Genomic DNA, 11,424 nt, shown 5'->3' on the forward strand with positions numbered 1-11,424 from the left:
TTGAGAGACGTTGGGAATCAGATTACCGGCTTTAAGATGCATGTTGTGGAAGGCTAACAATCGCCTCGTCTGCTGGGCATTTGGCCTAGTGACGTCCATGCCTGGAATTGTGATATCTTCTCGTAAACGACTACTTGTGTAAGAGCCTTGTGTTGAATACGCGGCCAGGCAACCAATGAAAAGTGTCTATACCATCAAGTACGCAGGACGTTGTCGCAAAGTTACCTTTCATTTGTGCGCCTTCGGCGATGATTCATCCCTTGGGGGCGGCTGGTTCCCCCGCAGGCTGGTAGGATGGTGGGGCACGACTGATGCTAAAGAGTTTGGGTCCCTCTTCACCTAGCGACGGAAATTTTGCGACTCAACTCCCACGCCGTCCCTCTCATCCAACCTTCGACTTGTCGCCTCTCGCAGCGTCGCGACTCCTCACCTCTGGTCATGTACATCGCATGCGAATCCCCAGCACTTCAAGCAGCTTCCGATTCGAGCTTGTTGTGATCACAACCCCAATCCGCACTTGCCGGATCCCCGCATACCTGCGACCGACCTCTCGATCATACCAACGCCAGCACTTTTAGCTTCCTCGAAACAGTCCAATTTCGCCCGCCCGATTTTCCGCTTCGAAGTTTACAATCGCGCCCAGCATGGCTACCGACGCGTCCACAAAGCGTGCCGTAAAGGAACAGCTTGTGGATAAGCTGCCTAAGCGATTCAAGGGCATCAAATTTGGCATTCAGTGAGTTTGCTTCGCCGCAATGATCTCCTTGTGCCGGACAGCGCTGACTTGTCTTCTCTCGTTACTAGATCCAACCAAGACATTGCCAATCAGGCTGTCCTCGAGGTCTCTGACCGCTTGCTTTACGACATCGAGAATAATCGCGCCCCATATCGCCATGGTCCTCTCGACTCCCGACTGGTGAGCTCCCGACCTCCACCCACGTCGAACGTATCTAATACAAACATCTTGCTAGGGAACTTCGAGCAAGGCAGGAAAATGCGCTACCTGCGAGCTATCGCTGTCGGAGTGTAATGGACATTTTGGTCATGTCCGCCTTCCGTTGCCGGCCTTCCACGTCGGCTACCTGCGTTTCATTATGTCTATCCTGCAAGAAATTTGCAAGGTAAAGTTGATCGCTATACAGGGAGGCGAGGGCTTGCTAATGTTGTGCTAGGATTGTGGCCGAGTGTTACTGGAAGAACCTGAACGACGGCAGTTTCTGAAGGAGTTGCGACGACCGTTCCTCGATAACCTACGCCGAACTCAAATATGCAAAAAGATCAATGCAGAATGCCGAAAGATCAAGACCTGCCCATACTGTGGATCCATCAATGGCCAAATTCGAAAGATTGGTGTCCTCAAACTTGCTCACGACAAGTTCTCCTTTTACAACAAGTCTACCTCGGTGAAGAAGGTACCTCCCGAGAGCAAGATCAAGTTCGACAACTCCTTTACCGAGGCGAAGCGCGAAAACCCCGAGCTCGATAAGCATCTTCGCAAGGCTATGGAGGATCTGAATCCGCTGAGGGTTCTCAACCTCTTCAAGATGATAAGCCCTACCGACTGCGAGCTCCTTGGCCTCGACCCTGCCGAAGGCCGTCCGGAAATGTTTATCTGGCAATTTCTGCCTGCTCCTCCAGTTTGCATCAGACCCTCTGTTGCCCAAGACAATGCCAGCAATGAAGACGACATCACCACCAAGCTCGCCGATATCGTCTGGGTTAGCGGCATGATCCGATCTGCCCTGCAAAAAGGCTCTCCGGTTCAGACGATCATGGAACAGTGGGAGTACTTGCAGACCCAGATCGCCATGTACGTCAATAGTGATGTTCCCGGCCTCCAGCAGCCTGGATTCGGTAAAGCCACGAGGGGCTTCTGCCAACGCCTGAAGGGAAAACAAGGCCGCTTCCGAGGAAACCTCTCTGGAAAGCGTGTCGACTTCTCTGGAAGAACCGTCATCTCCCCTGACCCTAACCTCGGTATCGATCAAGTGGCTGTCCCTCAACTTGTCGCCAAGAACCTTACCTACCCCGAAAGGGTACAGCGACACAACATCGAGAAGCTCCGCCAGTGTATCAAGAATGGAGTCGATGTCTGGCCAGGAGCACAGCGAGTCGTCAAGCAGGACGACGGTGGCTACTCGATCAACTTGAAATTTGCCAACAGGGATAATACAGCCCGAGATCTCAAATATGGAGATGTCGTCGAGCGCCATCTTGAGGACAACGACATTGTGCTCTTCAACCGTCAGCCGTCTCTGCATAAACTGAGTATCATGAGCCATCTTGCAAAAGTTCGTCCTTGGAGGACATTTAGGCTCAACGAGTGTGTTTGTGGACCGTACAACGCCGATTTTGACGGTGATGAGATGAACCTCCATGTTCCGCAGACAGAGGAAGCTCGTGCTGAAGCCATCAATCTGATGGGAATCAAGCACAACTTGGCGACACCCAAGAACGGCGAACCTGTCATTGCTGCGACCCAGGATTTCATCACAGCGGCCTTCTTGCTCAGCAGCAAGGATCGATTCTTTGACCGCAAGACCTTCACCTACCTGTGCATGCATATGATGGATGGTAAAACCCACCTTGACATGCCTCCGCCGGCCATTATTGCACCACAGGCTCTTTGGACCGGAAAGCAGCTCTTCAGTATGCTCATGCGACCCAACAAGGATTCGCGGGTCAAGGTCAACCTTGATGCCAAGTGTCGAGCGTACAAGGCCCGACCCGGCCAATGCCCCGACATGGACCCCAACGACGGCTGGCTTGTTGTACGCAACTCCGAGGTCATGTGTGGCCGAATGGACAAGTCTACAGTCGGATCAGGCAAGAAGGATTCGATTTTCTATGTCATTCTTCGTGATTTCGGCCCAGATGAAGCCGTTATCGCCATGAACAGACTTGCCAAGCTGTGTGCGCGTCAATTGACAAACCGAGGCTTCTCCATTGGTGTTGGAGATGTCTTCCCAACCCAGTCGCTCAACGAAGAGAAGGAAAAGCTGGTAGCCGTCGCCTACAAACAGTGTGATGACCTCATCGAGACCTTCAAAGCCGGCAAACTTGAGAAGGCGGCTGGCTGCAACCAGGAGCAAACCCTGGAAAACTCCATGTCTGGTATTCTGAGCAAAGTCCGACAGCAGGCAGGTTCATACTGTGTTGATACCCTGAGCCGCAACAATGCCCCTCTTATTATGGCCAAGTCTGGCTCCAAGGGCTCAGACATCAACGTCGCGCAGATGGTTGCACTCGTCGGACAGCAGATTATCGGCGGTTCACGTGTGGCGGATGGGTTCCAGGACCGAACTCTTCCACACTTTCACAAAAACGCTCGGCAGCCTCCATCAAAGGGTTTCGTCAAGAACAGCTTTTACACCGGCCTTTTCCCCACCGAGTTCATCTTTCACGCCATGTCGGGCCGTGAAGGTTTGGTCGATACAGCTGTCAAGACTGCTGAAACTGGCTACATGTCTCGACGACTCATGAAGTCACTTGAAGATTTGTCCACGCAGTACGATGATACAGTTCGGACCTCAGGTGGTGGCATTGTACAGTTCCAGTTTGGCGCGGACAAACTCGATCCTGTCGATATGGAAGGTTCTGCAGAGCCGGTGCATTTCCTGCGAACCTGGACTCACGCAGAGAGCTTGACCAGGGACAATAGCGAGGCATCTATGACCCCAGAAGAGATCAGGTCCTTCTGCGACTCCGTATTGGAGACCGAACGAAGACGTTATGTCCGACGTGGTCTCCTGCATAATGAAGTCTTGGACTATGGGGACACGAGCGACTATGGTATCGACGAACACGAAGGTGCCAGAGGATTTCTCAAAGCGATTGAGACCCACGTCGAAGGTCTGGCTTCGAAGCTGGAGCGGGTCAGGAAGCTTGCTGGATTTGAGGGCGATGTGATGGTGAGGGCAACAGCTCAGGACCACGCCGACCGGACGGCCAAGGTTACCTTGTCCACACTCCGCCTTTTCATCAAGATGTGTCTTGACAAGTACAAGAAGGCGCACGTCGAACCCGGACATGCTGTCGGCGCTGTCGGCGCCCATTCCATCGGTGAACCTGGTACTCAGATGACACTGAAGACCTTCCATTTCGCCGGTGTTGCTGGTATGAGTATCACTCAGGGTGTTCCTCGAATCAAGGAAATCATCAATGCTTCGAAGACCATCAGTACTCCAGTTATCACTTGCCCGCTGGAAAATAACGAACAGATCGAGGCGGCGCGAGTGGTCAAGGGACGCATCGAAAAGACGTACATTTCTGATGTCTTGCGCTTCGTCGAGGATGAATGGCGTACCAACGAGGGCAATGTCGTTCTCCAAATCGATTCAACCGCTCTCTCAGACATGCATCTGGGTATTGGGCCTTACGACATTGCTGAGGCCATCTGCAAGCAGCGCAAGTTGAAGGTTCAACGCGATGATCTGTCAATTGACGGCGAGAGAATTATTGTTCGTGTGCGCGATGTCAGCGACTCTACAAAGAGGACGACTGCCCGAAGCAAAGCCGCTGCTGATGACACCGGGGATATGCTGCTAAGAGCGAATTTCCTGCGTCGTGTGCTTCCCACAGTGCCGATTTCTGGTTATCCCGAAGCAACTCGTGCCATCATCCAGACCTCGGAACAAAACACTCACACCGTCTTGGTTGAGGGTTATGGGCTTCGAGAATGTATGACGACGGAAGGTGTCATCGGTATCAAGGCCCGCTCAAACAATGTAATGGAATGCCGAGATGTTTTGGGTATTGAGGCTGCAAGAACCACCATCGCAGACGAAATCGGCGAGGTCATGGGCGACATGGGTATTGATCCGCGACACATGCAGCTCCTGGCTGATGTGATGACCTACAAGGGCGAGGTACTGGGTATTACGCGTTTTGGTTTGTCCAAGATGAGAGACAGCGTGCTGCAACTGGCCTCGTTCGAGAAAACCCCGGATCATCTCTTCGAGGCTGCGGCTGGCATGAAGACGGACCAGATCGAAGGTGTCAGTGAATGCATCATCATGGGTCAAACAATGAGAGTCGGAACTGGTGCCTTCCAGGTGGTTCGTCGCCTGGGTATCCAAGGAGGAGACCTCAAACAGAAGCCAACAACGTTTGAAGATGCTTGGGCTGCCGAGACGGCGCTCAAGCGAAAGGCACGCCGCAAGGTTTAGTCTGTTGGAGGAGGTCGGCTTGTTCTGGAGTATAAAAGTAGGATGGATTAATGTATTCATGCCAAAATAGCGATACCATAGGGGAATTGTAGGGTTGTTTTCTTTAAATCGGCTTGCCTTTCTTGCCTGGCGAGCCCTGGCTCAGTCATCCTTGAGTCTTTCTTTGAGATGGCGACTGTGCACCACCGTTATAGGCTCCACGTGATACCGTCTGACGAGTTCATCGTGAACGCCACCACCAGTATTCACCTCGGACTTGCACGCTTAAAACAAGTCGGCTCGCTCAACACTCAGATACCGCAAAAATGTGCGGTCGTTATGCTTTGGCTCTGGTAAGTGCCAACATTTGGCTAGGTAATGACTCTAACGATAAGCCATAGCGCCCGTCGCAAATCCGTCGGATGCTCGAGGAGGATGACCTAGACATTGATGACGCACCAGAAGATGAAGGAGATGGTACCCCCCGCAACACCTACAACTTTGCTCCTGGCAATCACGGCATTGTTTATCGCGCGAATACGCCCGATGGAGGTGCCGGCCACCAGGGAACGGACAACGAGAAACAGCAGCACGCCGAGATCAACGATGCGACCGACCATGCGGCAAGCTCTGAACAAGTCAAGTACAAGTTGCAGTCCATGAAATGGGGCTTGATTCCGTCGTGGATGAAGCGAAACCCAGATTACGGGTCGATGCTGAAAACCATCAATTGTCGCGATGATTCACTGAGCTCACCTGGAGGCATGTGGGCTAGCATGAAGGCCCGCAAGCGGTGCATTGTCGTTGCTCAAGGATTTTACGAGTGGCTCAAGACCGGCAAAGACAAACAGCCTCATTACGTGAAGCGAAAGGATGGCCATCTCATGTGCTTCGCAGGCCTTTGGGATTGTGTGCAGTACGAAGGTAACAGGGACCGCTGAGATGAAACAAAGTGATTCAGGCTGACATGCAACAGGATCCGCGGACAAGACTTACACCTACACTGTCATCACCACAGACTCAAACAAGCAGTTGAAGTTCCTCCACAACCGAATGCCGGTCATCTTCAGCCCCGACTCATCAGCCATCAAGACTTGGCTGGATCCTTCTCGGGATCAATGGTCTCGCGAGCTACAATCTTTGCTCAAGCCCTTTGAAGGAGAGTTGGAGGTATACCCGGTCACCAAAGAGGTTGGTAAGGTCGGGAACAACTCACCTTCCTTCGTTATACCCCTGGATAGCAAGGAAAACAAGTCGAATATCGCCAACTTCTTCGCCAACGCCAAGCAGAAGAAGGGATTAGGATTCCAGGACCAATATCAACATTCAGAGGTCAAGGTTAAAGAGGAAGAAGACCAGTCGCGTGACGACAGCAAAGCGACCACCAATTTGTTCGATTCTGAGAAGTCATCTCATGGTAAACGGAAGGCATTGGGAGTTACGAATGATGACGAGGGAACTGCGAAACGTCGAGAAGTAGGAAAGATAAGCGCAACTCAGAATAAGGGTCGAGAAATAAAAAAGGGAAAGGCAGGAGATAGCTATAAGATAACGAGATTTTTCAACTAAAACATTTAAGACATTTCATAAACCAGTATCATTTCATTGCTTATATTGATAAAGATATCTATATACATATATCTATCTAATCCCATTCTTGCCAGCATAGGATATAACCCAGCTTAAGACCTTTCAGCCCACACTGGCTCAGCTGTTACTCAGCAGCAGCTCAAGATCTATCTCCGAGTTTTACTCGACGTCTGCAACTCCCCAGTCTTGGGCAACAAAGTGCAAAAAGTTGACGTAGACATCTACGGAGGCCTCCCATATCTTCCTCATTGCCCAGAGAGCTCTCAAGCAAACCCGCCAATTCTCCCTAGCTCTGCTTTCTAGCTCAACACCAGACGATGTCATGTTGAGACAGTGCACGAGAGCGGCGCGGAAAATGTGATAGATGGCGAGCGGAGGCAACGTCCCAGTGGCATTACTTGCCTCTAGGCGATTCAACAACTTCGATATTGCCTCAGCTGCGGTGGTCACCACATTCATCGAAGTATTTGGATCGCTGGCTTTATACTCGCTGGAGACGTGGAGGAACGGCCTATGCAGGTTGAGAACAGCGGCGTGGTAAGAGATCCACACAACAACTTTGTCGGTTGACAGTGTGCTGCCTGTTCCGATGACAACGCAGGCGCTGAGACGTTGTCGGAAGACTGCGAGAGCATCTGTGGCCTTCTGTAAATGGGCCTCCTGACCAACCGCTGAGAGCAACTTGAAAGCAGGTGTATAGCTATGGACATTCTGGTGTTAGATAGCGGAAGTTGTTGTGATACCCGGTGATGGATTAATCAACCTACACTGTCTCCACGTAGAGGTGATTCAATTGCAATAAAGAGCAGTGGTGCTCAAATGAGACGATGGAATCGTCGGAACCTGGCAAGACACCCACGGTGACTGGTGGCTGAATGATATCCCAAGGAATAGCAAGAGGAACCCCAAGACTGGGGGTTGATGTTCTAGGGTGATCAACAAAATGAATGTCAGCTAACGGAGGACAAAGCAAGTGTACTACAGTAAGTTCCAGTTTGTTATTACCTTTCTACCAGGAACAGTGACCAGAATGTTCTGACGCTGTCTATGTAATCCAGGCTTGGTTCGTTCGCTGTTGATGAAAATGGGCTCGATACTTCGTCTAACTTGAGTCGCATGGAAAGACCAGATGCCAGGTCTTGAAGGGTACATGTCAGCAATGATTCAGCAAGACAGCGTTTAAACCTACATTGATAGGCAAAACCGTCTGAACGCTGGAACAATGTATGCTTCAACCAGGCGAGAATCGACAAAGCCTTTATAACGGGCAAGCATGTGTCTGATCTAGAGCAAGATAGAACCAGCTTCTCGGCGTAAGCCAACAGTGCGCTCTCCAAATCCTCCGCGACGTGTAGACAATGGGCTGATACGGCAAAGATGACGCTATAGAGAAGCTGCAGCGGCTCTCCGTTTTGAGGGAAAGTGTTTGAAAACGCCAGCCAAGCTGGCTCGACGAATTGATAATACCTGTTGATGGTTTCTAAGAAGAACTCCTTCAGATGAGTTTTCAGTTCCTCCTGGCGACTGAATTCCTCAATGAGGGTGTTGACTTTGGGCGCAGGCAGTTCCTTTGAGCTCGACGGGCTTTTGAACCTCCCCAGGGCTGGTCCAGGGATGGAAAAGTTTCCAGGTCCAGAGAACAGAAACTTTTCGTCTCCTGAACCGCCGAGATTGCTCCAATCGAGAGACGCGAACTCTTGTACTGCACTCAGAGATCTCGTAGGACTAAGACAGCAAGGTTTCGTGCCTCGGCATGCCTTAGCCATGCCATCATCCACAAGCTCTGAATTGCTCTCAGTAAGTTGCCCTGAGGTTCTCAAAGGCGAGCTGCCGCGCGATTCTGCCAGTAAGGCTGACAGCTGAGAGACCTGGTCCTCGAGATGTTTGATGTATGATTTCTCACGGTTCCTGTTGCTGTGAGACGGAGGAAATATGAGCCCAAGAACGAAACATTAAACAAACAATTGCACGACAGCAACTTACCTAAAGGGCTTGCGACGGGACTCCCAGTGGCATGAGATATCGCGTAGTTCACATGGTGAGCAACGAGGCTTTGTACCATCACACTAGAAGCCCAGCCACGACCAATCGTCAGTTATCCGAGAAAGTCAGGCGTGGATGGAAACCAACCTTGCGCTTTCTCTTCCGACAAGACTCACACGCGGTATAAACGCGGTCTGCTAGCCAGTCCGGGTCGCTGTCGTGATGGCGGGAAGTTCTCAAAGGGAGGTGGGGCGCTCTCGGCATCTCACGATCTTGCAATCAGAAGCTCTCGGCCCTTTCCAGACAAAATTGTCGTAATCAGGGGTTAAGGAAGGTTGATTCCTTGGCGCTGAAGTTTATCGTTTTGATGCTAGCCTTTCAAAGCGGTGTCAAGCTTCGGAGAAATTATCTGCACGATTATGAGCTATTTGTGAGTGGCTAGCGGCGGATGACTCTCATCCGCGGCTTGACCGGCAGTCGAGTGCACTGACGAAATGGATGATCCATGCTCTTTGTGGATGGAGGCGATATCGAGATATATCCACTTTCGGATCCGCATCTGGAGCATCATGTTGGTAATCCGTTCTCCCCCATGGAAAGCGCGGTTGCCAGTCAAGTTGGCTTCTGATATGCTGTTCCACGATGGACGAGGAGTTCCATCCAAGGGGACTTTCAGGAGAAATCACGGATGCAATCTTCGGAGGTTCGGATGGCAAGCTTAGTCCCGGTCCCGAGAGTCCACGCCATCGTAGCAGGTTTCTTGAACACACTTGTGTATAAAAGACCATGAAAGACTCATCTTGACGTCTTCGATTCCTTTTCTCTTCAGTGAATTCCATCGCTAAAGCCTCGCCACTGCCCACAACATCCCAAAGCTTCGCCGACCGTTATTCTTTTGCTCTCATTTTTTGCATTACTTGAGGATTATTCGACGTCATCAGCATGTCTCTTCCACCCGCTACCGACGTACTCATTGTTGGCGCTGGCCCGGTTGGCCTTCTAACCGGGATTGGCCTTACGCAACAAGGCGTTAATTGTGTTCTTGTCGGTATGTGAACCATGAGAGAGCTTGAAACATTCTGCCCCCAAGAATCGCGGAACCTCAAATTCTCCAAAGAACTGCTAGGGAGTTGGATGGGGCTGACGATATAGAAAAACGAGAGCGCAATGTCCAGGCCGCCTTTGGCCGTGCGACAACGCTTTACCCAAGGTCCTTGGAGCTTCTCGAGCAGCTGGATGTGGCTGATGACTTGATTCAAGAGGGCTTCGTATCTCGAAGCAGTATCAACTTCAAAGATGGGAAAAGGGTGAATGAAAGAGGGTGGAACCTCATGTTCGATCACTTCAAGCCGAGTTACCATGACTATGCTCTAAACATCCGTCAGCGGTATTCGGAGGATGTCTTTCGAAACCACTTCGAGAGCTACGGCAAGTCGGTTTGGTTTTCCTGGAAGCTCACAACGTATGCCATCGACACTTCGCTCGGTGACGGGTATAATGTTACGGCTACTCTTGAACACAAGACGATGGGGAAAGCACATGTCCGCTGGTATGGCCCTCTTCTTATTGAACTCGATGTCAATGATACTAATTACTAACAGCAAATATCTCGTTGGATCCGATGGTGGCTCCTCGTCGGTTCGGCAGTTGGCTGGCATCGATCTTGACCTGGACCCAACCACCCACGAATGGATTCGAATTGACGGCAAAATGACAACTGATATGCCTGATGCAAACATCGGGTTCGCTTCGATCGAGACAGAGCATCATGGAAACATCCTGTGGGTGAAGCTCGACCGGGATACCCACCGTGTTGGGTTTGCTCTTATGCCTGCTCTCCTCGCAAAATACCCAAACGGCATCACCCAAGATGAGGCTTTGAAGGAAGCTGCTGAGGGAATGAAGCCGTTCAAGTTGGAAGTCGACAGACTAGACTGGTGGACTCACTACAAGTATGTGGAGGAATCCCAGTCACTAAGAATTTCAGAGTCGGACATATCACTAACTTAGATGTTACCAGGATCAAGCAGAGCGTCGCACAGGTTTTGCAAAAGGACCAATTTGTTCTCCTCGGAGGTGATGCCGCCCATACTCATTCCTCTGGTTTCGCTCAGGGCATGAACACGGGCATCCACGACGCTACAAACCTCGTCTGGAAGCTTGCGGGAACCATCAAGGGCTGGTATAAGCCTTCGGTTCTCGAGACATATGCCTCGGAACGGCACGCGGCAGCCAAGAAACTCATTGGAATTGACAAGGACGCCGCGGCTGTCATCTCTGGAGAAATTCCTGCGCAATACCAGGGACTCGGGAGAACTGCAGATGAGATTTTGTGGAAGATCTTTGGTGAGAACATTGGCTTTAACGTCGGACTGGGAGTCACATACGCCAAAAATGTCATTAACCAAAGCCCTCTCATGACCACTCTCCCATGCGGCGTTCGCAGCCCTGACGCACTTGTATGTGCACCTGGAAGCAAAGTTCCGTTGCGTCTTCATGACGCCCTTTTGCGAGACGGGCGTAGAGGCTGCTGGAGCATTGTTGTATTCGCAGGGAACCCAGCCTTCACATCCGCCGATTTCCCAGCCCTCAGAGAGACCCTGCCCACGTTTGCTGGTCGTCACGACGGGATGATTCGACTTGTTACACTGATGATTGGAACCGCTGGCAGTGGGTGGGAGACATTGGGTGGGCCTCCCCTGGG

The 11,424-nt window shown here is 51.3% G+C and overlaps 3 protein-coding genes across 3 annotated transcripts; all 3 read left to right on the forward strand.

Moving 5' to 3' along the window:
- Positions 1–644: 644 nt before the first annotated feature.
- Positions 645–5,168, forward strand: LRP88_03120 (DNA-directed RNA polymerase III subunit RPC1; the record flags this gene model as incomplete). The annotated part of the gene is made up of 4 exons (XM_083239750.1): positions 645–736; positions 805–916; positions 972–1,121; positions 1,173–5,168. 4 exons carry the CDS (start codon positions 645–647, stop codon positions 5,166–5,168), a joined length of 4,350 nt encoding a protein of 1,449 aa, XP_083104880.1.
- Positions 5,169–5,473: 305 nt separating this feature from the next.
- On the forward strand, positions 5,474–6,816 carry LRP88_03121 (putative peptide hydrolase; the record flags this gene model as incomplete). Its single annotated transcript, XM_083239751.1, has 4 exons — positions 5,474–5,500; positions 5,549–6,071; positions 6,124–6,564; positions 6,812–6,816. The coding sequence occupies 4 exons, from the start codon at positions 5,474–5,476 to the stop codon at positions 6,814–6,816; spliced, it is 996 nt and encodes a 331-aa protein (XP_083104881.1).
- A 2,846-nt stretch (positions 6,817–9,662) lies between these two features.
- LRP88_03122 (uncharacterized protein) lies at positions 9,663–11,172 on the forward strand (the record flags this gene model as incomplete). The annotated part of the gene is made up of 5 exons (XM_083239752.1): positions 9,663–9,768; positions 9,873–10,269; positions 10,322–10,672; positions 10,741–11,116; positions 11,167–11,172. The coding sequence occupies 5 exons, from the start codon at positions 9,663–9,665 to the stop codon at positions 11,170–11,172; spliced, it is 1,236 nt and encodes a 411-aa protein (XP_083104882.1).
- Between the last annotated feature and the right edge of the window lie 252 nt (positions 11,173–11,424).

The sequence above is a fragment of the Fusarium phalaenopsidis genome (genome assembly GCF_050370095.1).
Source record: "Fusarium phalaenopsidis strain FUZ10S chromosome Unknown contig_32286, whole genome shotgun sequence".
Classification (NCBI taxonomy): domain Eukaryota; kingdom Fungi; phylum Ascomycota; class Sordariomycetes; order Hypocreales; family Nectriaceae; genus Fusarium; species Fusarium phalaenopsidis.